Below are 8165 nucleotides of genomic sequence, written 5' to 3'. Positions count from 1 at the left end.
GCAAAAGATGAATGCTTACATGGCCACTGGTAGGACAGCGGAAGAAAACAGTCCCCATATGCTGATTTCTTTCTCAGCAACCTATGGAAATGATCTCTGACTACAACCCCCTGGAGACTGAGGGACTGATTCCAAGATCACAGGAAGAAATCAAAGGAGAGCACGGTCTGTTGCTGCGAGCCCAGGCTAAAAAATAAATTGCAGTGACAGAGGGAAGCAATGTGAAATGTTTGTTATGAAAGTGTTTTCTCATATACGCTTGAATAGACAAATCCGGTCACTGGATTCAGCTTGCAAATGAGTTATATTTCTTCAACTGCTGTTCTAGCTAGATACATCCAGAAATAACCAACCGTTTTGTTTAAAACGAAATGCTTTGATCCCTTGGTGACTTTTCTCTGCCAGTTGGTATAACCAACGCAGCTCCACATCCCTCAGGAAAACAGGAGCTGGCTTAAACTTTGAGAGGAAAACCAGAAGCCACTTCCTGAATTCATTTGAATACATCCATGTTTTTATTTGCTTAAATAAAGGTAGAATCTCAGTTTTACAATTCCAGTTCTGTAACAGTAGCAACGACTGCAGCAGCACGAGTAGACACGAAGAGGGGATGGCTGTTGGCATTGAACTTTGCAACGAAGAAAGAGTTCAAGATCCAGGCTCCTTTGGAAATTGTGCGTGTAACAGTTTAAAATAAATTAAACAATTTAAATGTAATACAAAACACTATACTCTTTCTAAAGCATTTTAAAAATACACGGGGCTAATAAAATAGTTTTAAAAAATAACATCAACTATCCAATGTTGGCTGGAAATAAAGACAAGGTACCGTGCAACACCCTCCAGGGCATACGTACTGCCTGCACAGCGCGTGCGCTGGGAGGTTCTCAAGCGTCAGCTATGAGCATCGACACGCACCCGAGGTCCTGCAGAGAGCACGCTGCACGCGTCCCTCCTGCCTCACAGCTTGCTCAGCCCCTGCCCTCTCTCACAGGAGGCGCCAGTCCTCACGCAGGTCACGGGAGAACAAGGCTGGGAGAGCAGCACGGTTTCACCCGGAGGGAACTCACCCAACACCCACTCTAGCAGGAGGGGATACCCTTAAAAACACAGCCTGCGAACGAGGGCCTGAACGCATCCAGCCCCGCTGGAGACCTGCACAAATCAGCTCAAGTGGAATGTACATTTTCGGAGTTGTTAACCAGGACCACAGGTCACAGTGTTTAGGATCTTGAAGGAAACATCAAGCGGTGTTAAACTGAAGAAAAATCTACAGAGGCCTGTAGAGGTCAGAGATTATTAAATAAACAATAATTTTACAACCTTGTAAAAATCTGTTGCACCTGTGGGGGCAGAGCCTTCTCTCACACTTCAAGGGACCCGATTCTCCAGAGGCTGCAAGCGCTCCCTGCCCACCCTGCGGACACTGTGGGTGTTCAGCCCTGTTTAGAAATCAGATCCCTCCAACGTGTACTTTGCAGTAAAGCTTCAGTCCCTTCCCCATGTGGCTGCCCCGGAGAAAAGGGCAGGATCACCCTGAGTGCCCACGGAGGACATACCTGCAAACTCGGAAGCTGCCAGGTGGTGGGATTAGCTGCCACCAGGCGATGTGAAGGCAGAGACTGCTTTGCTCTAAAGCACAGCGTAAACGCGGCTGCTCTATTTGAGCTGCACGACGTGCCACCCAGTAGCTATCACAGGGGGAACTGCACTCCGCAGCTAGCTGATACACGCTCAGGGGAGCTCTCCCCCGGCAGGTTCCTATGTGCTCATGGGCAAGGTCATCAGAGCAGAGTCTTGGGCAAACATATGCACGGGGAGTTGCAGGACATGAGGTTATAATGGAAAAACCAGCAGCCGGCAAGCACTGACCTCTTTGCTGCACACAGACAGCTTGGGACTGAAACCTAGCAGGGGCAGGAGCTGGGATTAGCAAAGCCGGGGGTCCTTTCTTGAAGGTTTCCTGCCCCTCATATACCGTTTTTCAGCAACCTTGAACAAAGGTGGAATCAGTCCAGATCTCTCCCCGTCAGACAGAAAAAAGACAGCCATTAACAAAGGCCAATTAACTGCGTGGATCCTCTCTACCAGTAAAGTCTGTCAGATGAGCTACAGATAAGATGCACTGGACTCCCCTGTCGGCAGGAGGAGCCAGCACAGCTGCTGCGCTCAGCAGCACTGTCCCGGCAAAGGCGAACATTTCTATGTGCCGCATCCAGAATGAAACATCCAAGTTCAAGTGACTGAAGACACTGATCCGTCCGTCAACTAACGAAGCACAGCGGTCGCCAGCCCCACGCACAGAATGAGCGGCTTTAACAGCTGACCATGCACGACTCCCCCAGCCACCTGCACGCGCAGGAGACATCCCACCCACCTTCCACCCGGCCTGCTAGAGCTCATCCTCTGGGCACAGCAATCACTTGTGACAGAAACCAGCCAGCCGGTCAGGGTTCATGCTCCAAATCTACTGAGCTCCTGAAAAACTCTAAACCCTCTGACATGACCAGCAGGGTGTCCACACAGGTACCTTCCATCCAGGGCTATCCAGGCGGTGAGAAACAATATCTGATGTTGAGCCTCCAGAAGAGCTAAGGAAACATATATTAAACAGGAAGCAGCCAGTCTCTCCACAAAATAACACCCATAACAAGACAAAGTTAGAGGTAGGGAAAAACAGACCAGAAACAGGCAGTCACAAAGAACCGATGCTGCAGCATTCAAGCACAGTTCCTACTCCTTCATATGCTGTTTCAAATCATAGTACTAACAACTCTCAACACAGTTCAGTCTCAGGACAGGATGCACTTATCCAAAGCAACAGATACACACATCTCAGTCGCTCTAGGGTTTAGCATTCTCACAGTCACGTGGGCTAAGGTCTCCCCAGCAGGTTTTGTTCAGTATGCTGAGCAGACTTTCCTTTGGCAGTAAGGTCATGAGTTTAGCGGGTCTACTATTTTTCAGTTCAGGACTAGAATACTTCAGGAGCGTCTCGAGCTCTCTCAGCTTTGTTCTGCAGGCAGTTCTTGGTAAGGACGAGATTCACTCTCTTCAGCTCAACCCAGTCCTTTAAACCTGCTAAAAACGGGCAGAGATGGAAGCAGGACTACATTCACGTGTTCTTTGTTCGACAGCTCCCTCCGGTAGCTATATCCCCTGTGCCTGGAAACTCCAGCTAGAATTCAGATGGAAAGGCTGCAGCTCCTCGGTGAGCTATCCACCTATTGTCCTCGTGGTCGCCCTCCTCAGAGTGCCCTGAGCCGCTCGTGCTTATTCCTCTCCAGCCGCTGGTTCAAGGGAACTTCCCCAAGTGGCAGCTACTCTTAACAACAGGAAGAGCCAGATTTGGAGCTGGAATGCAGGTCAACGGTATGGCCCAGCATACAGTGCTCTAGCTGTTCTTCTACTGCCAGCACCTGTCGCACAGCTTCCTCAAAGGCCACTGCCACATTGGTGTCATCCTTGGCGCTAGTCTCCAGGTAGGGATAGTTCCCATTTTCCATGCACCAGGTCTGGGCCTCCTCTGTGCTCACTTGTCTTTCAAGTTTGTCTATCTTGTTGCCCAGAACTACAAACGGGAAGTGTTCAGGGTCCTTCACATCGGCATAATAGACAAACTCCTTCTGCCAGTTACTGAGGTTCTCGAAGCTTTGTCGGTCGTCCACGCTAAAGGTCAGCAGGCAGCAGTCTGCCCCCCTGTAAAAGGGGGTTCGCAAGCTCTTGAATCTCTCCTGCCCTGCAGTGTCCCAAATCTGGAGGGTCACAAAACGTCCATCCACCTCCAGGTCCCGGTTTAAGAACTCCACACCGATCGTGTGGAAAGCCTGAGAGTCAAACTTGTTGGTGACATAACGGTTCATGAGGGAACTTTTCCCAACTCCACCATCCCCAAGAAGAATGACCTTCAATAGCAAGGACTTCCCACTCATTGCAGCAGGACGGAGGGGCACAGGACCACGGCAAGCTACAGTGTTCTGAAACAGTACAAAATAGCTATTTGAATCACGGATTCTGCAGAGAGTCACGCAGCTCAGTACCTAGAGCTCCTGGCTCCTCTGCTGACAGACTGACCTTGTCCCCACAGGCACTTATTACAGCTGAAGGAAAAAACACTGAGTCCCTGAAATCTCCCTCGGTTGTTCTTTTCCCCTTCAGAAATTAAGCAGCACAACACTGAGACTGTGGAGCAAGCTGGAACAAAGAATGCGAGTTTTGTGCTCCTCAAAGTTACAGTGGTACTCCCTGGAGTTTTAGGAAATAACTGGAAGTCTGCTCTGGATTCCAAGCAAAGTATTAACAGGATCTTTCTACTATTATCCTATCTTCACATTATTTTGGGGAATGTAGAGCAAAACTCCAACTTTCGGATTTTGCTAGGGATGAACAGGAAAGACCTTGAATAGAACAAGGTATTGCCATCCCTGTTTCTCAACAAGTTTTGTAAATAGGAGGCAATTTCTCTTATTAGAGCAACCAGTAGAGCTAGGAATTAGGCAAGCTTTCAGGCACACAAGTCTTCCATCAGGTCTGAAATGGAAGCAGCAGGTCTCCAAACTAAGCGCAAGCTGAGAACAACTGTTGAGAGTTTAGTTAAGTGTGATATAATTGATACGTATCTAAGAGAAGGTTTTGTATTTCTGAAAGCTTATCTAGTTTTTACAAACATATCATCACTAGTTAAAAATCCTACCTTGCCTATGTCCTCAGAAACAGCAAAATATCACTGGGGATCTCCATCACCAGGCCTTCTTTTTCGTCATACACTTACTAGCTATTTCATTTGTTCTGTCTGACTTGCTATGCTGCAAGGATGTAAAAGATGCACAGGCCTAATAACAACGTAAGTCATCCAGCAAAGCATTTTTAATCACCCCAAAATGCTGACTCACCTTACAAGCGGAGCCGTGCTTGTTTCCTGTGTGCGATCTCTATAGCTCTGAAGGGGTTTCCCAGGCTCAGAGGCAGCTTCTCTGCTGCTCTTTTCGGCAATGCTTTTTGCAGTCCAGTTTGCTAGGAAACAGTTGCAAGTTCACTTTGCAAGAACCCCAGGTTCCTTAGTCAGCAGCCACAAATGAAAGGCCAAGTGCAGACTAGTCTGCTCCCTCCCAGGGGTGTTCTGCAAGTCAGGGTAAAGGTCTTACATGGAATGAGAGACCTGTTTTGCTGCTGTCTGTACTGTACCTGCTCTAGCAAAAACAGCACTTCTGTCTCCAAAACCGTCCAGGGAACACCTTCCTCCAGCATAACAGTCACTAAAAAACAAACGTCAGTCAGTGAGGTTGCCAGAGCTGGGCTCAGTGCGCTGCCTTTGAATTTGTAACATTGAGCCAGGGTGGAAGAACAAGCTGAATGTGCATTACTGATAACGGGAGTAAAACAGCCAAGAACAAGGTGCTGAGGACACGGTTTCTCTTGCCTTAAGTAAAGTGTAACACATCTCATTTCTGACCAGGGCAGAGCCAGTGCATCATGGATGCTAAACCTGAATAACAGAAGAATAAATTGAAGGCGCTCTGGCATGAAGGCACAGGCTGTGTAACCTGTTTCTCATCCCAGTCCTGAGGAAGTCAATATTCTAGGAAGCTGATTGCTTTGAACTGCTTGGCCTGCCTACCCACACACTCTGGAATCTGATCTGAGGGTTGAACATGTACCTAAATCTGCTAACCAGAAGAATGAGCCAGCTGGCGCGAGCCTGGTATGAAAGACGAAGGGATTTTGCTTGCTTACACCTGCTAGCAACATTCCTAGGAGGGGTGTGGACATGTGGTGCTGCTTCGTGATGACACCACCAGACCAGCCTCTGACAGAAACATAAGCACTTGCCTCTGTTGGGATCGGCACTCTGATTCCTTCCAGGGCAAAAAAACACTTTTTGCATTAACCCCACTGGGCCCTGCTCTGCTTTGTTTCCTCCTGCTGAGAGCTCTTTCAGCCAGCGCCTGCCACAAAGCTAAAATCAGTAACTTCTGTTTAACTCTGTGGGCAGCACAGAAACTAAGTAAAGGAGCACCAATTTCACTTCCCCAGCACAAAAATACCCCAAGTCAAAGCCTTGTCGCACAGCTGAGCTGACTTGATGGGTCTGGGGACATTTTAGAAGCATCTGTGCAACCAAGCGGCTCTAAGGCAAAGAACAAAATGACAAATGTCCCAAGAGACAAACAGGAATTGCAGCACAGCTCCCTCTGGGCTGATGATTTTGGAAAACTCTCCCCTGCGCAGGCGAGCTGTTCAAGCCCCCTGCTCTCCCTATTCCAAACCCTTGCTAACCAGGGTCCTTGCCCTGTCTCCCCTTTGCCCGTGCCAAAGTCCTTCCTGAAATAAGCCATCAGCCCCGACAGGAGGCTTCCATTTAGAAAAGGTTTACAGCAGATAAGAAGTGACTAAGAGTCACAGATGCTTTAAAAATGACTAATGGGTTATTACAGACTACCCCAAGCCTGGCAGGTCAGCAGACTACTGACAGCCGTGACACAGCCACGACACCGACAGGCACACAGCCACGCACCACACCTACAGCGGTGCCAGTGTCTGTAGCCTGTGCAGCATCATTAGCCCTTTACAAGCTATTTATAAGGACAACCTCAGCTTCCAGCAAAACATAAAACAGGCAAACGAGCGCATCCTTGGTGCAGGATACGGCACCTGTTTGTAGATAAAAACAGAAGGGGGCACGTACGGGTGTCGGGGAGTTGTATGCAGGGCCTCAGCTGCCTGCTTGAGAGGAGGCGAGAGCTTCCCCGGGACCCTGCCGGGGCTGCCAGGCACTCGCCAAGCCCCGCACGCACTGCCAGCCGCCGGCGGGACCAGCTCCCGCAAGGAGAGCCAGACCCCCACGCAGCGCCAGGCCGAGCGGTGCCCGACAGCCCCACACCCCAGCGGCGGAGCAGAGCAGGGGGGACAGGGCCCCGGGACGTGGCAGGGGGGAAAGGAAGGGGGAACGGGGCCAAGGAGGACTGAGACACCCTGCAAGAGAGGGTGCTGGGGAGGAGTGTGAGGAGACTCCCCACAGCCCCAGAGGGCTGCTTAGGGGGAACAGGGATGGGGGGGCACCCCACGGCCCTGCAGGACTGCCCGGGGGCAAATGGGGATGGGGGGCACCCCACAGCCCCTCAGGGATGCCCAGGGGAATGGGGATGGGGGGGCACCCCACGGCCCTGCAGGACTGCCCGGGGGCAAATGGGGATGGGGGGGGCACCCCACAGCCCCGCAGGGCTGCCCAGGGGAACGGGGATGGGGGGGCACCCCACAGCCCCGCAGGGCTGCCCAAGGGGAAATGGGGATGGGGGGGGCACCCCACGGCCCCGCAGGGCTGCCCAGGGGAACGGGGATGGGGGGGCACCCCACGGCCCCGCAGGGCTGCCCAAGGGGAAATGGGGATGGGGGGCACCCCACGGCCCCGCAGGGCTGCCCAGGGGGGGAGGCTCCCCACGGCCCCTCACGGATGCCCAGGGGGGAAATGGGGATGAGGGGCACCCCACGGCCCCTCACGGATGTCCGGGAGGGGGGAAACGGGGATGGGGGGGGGCTCCTCACAGCCCCGCAGGGATGCCCAGGGGGGAATGGGGATGGGGGGGCACCCCACGACCCCTCAGGGATGTCCGGGAGGGGGGAAACGGGGATGGGGGGGGCTCCTCACAGCCCCGCAGGGCTGCCCGGGGGGGGAATGGGGATGGGGGGGACCCCTCAAACGCGCCGTGAGACCCGGGCCCCACAGGGCCAGGCTCCCGAGCGGGAAGGGGGCTGAGGAGAGAGAGCCCGGGGGGAGCCCACGGCGGAGAGGGGCAGCGGCGGCGGGCCCGGGAAATGGCGGCGGCGGCGGCCCGCCCTTACCTCCCCTCAGCGCCGCCGCTCCGCGCCCACCTGACCCGCCGGGGGGCAGGTGCCGGCCCCGCCCCGCGCATGCGCCGCGCGCGTGCGCGTTCCCCCCCCGCCCGGCGGCCGCGCGCAACGCCCGCGGGGCGGGGCCAGAGCCAGCCCCGCCCATGCGGCGCGCCCCGCCCCTGCCGGACCCGCCCGGACCGGACCGAGCCGGATTATACCGGACCCTCCCGCCCTTCCGCGGCCCCATATCGCCCTCTCCTGTCACCCTCCTGTCCCAGTTTGTCCCCAGCTCTTACCCTGCTGTCACCCCGCCGCCTGCTGCTGTCCCCTCCTGT

At 53.5% G+C, this 8165-nt stretch overlaps 1 protein-coding gene across 1 annotated transcript; it reads right to left on the bottom strand.

Annotated features, from left to right (window-relative positions):
* Positions 1-492: 492 nt before the first annotated feature.
* On the bottom strand, positions 493-7913 carry RAB9B (RAB9B, member RAS oncogene family). The gene is made up of 4 exons (XM_067304141.1): positions 7840-7913; positions 5185-5255; positions 4893-5013; positions 493-3977 (listed from the first exon to the last, which is right to left on the bottom strand). Exon 4 carries the CDS (start codon positions 3930-3932, stop codon positions 3327-3329), a length of 606 nt encoding a protein of 201 aa, XP_067160242.1. The 5' UTR covers positions 3933-3977; positions 4893-5013; positions 5185-5255; positions 7840-7913; the 3' UTR covers positions 493-3326.
* Positions 7914-8165: the final 252 nt, after the last annotated feature.

The sequence above is a fragment of the Apteryx mantelli genome, chromosome 13 (genome assembly GCF_036417845.1).
Source record: "Apteryx mantelli isolate bAptMan1 chromosome 13, bAptMan1.hap1, whole genome shotgun sequence".
In the NCBI taxonomy this organism is placed as follows: Eukaryota; Metazoa; Chordata; class Aves; order Apterygiformes; family Apterygidae; genus Apteryx; species Apteryx mantelli.
Note: the sequence above shows the minus strand (reverse complement) of the source record. Positions and strands in the feature narration are given on the sequence as shown.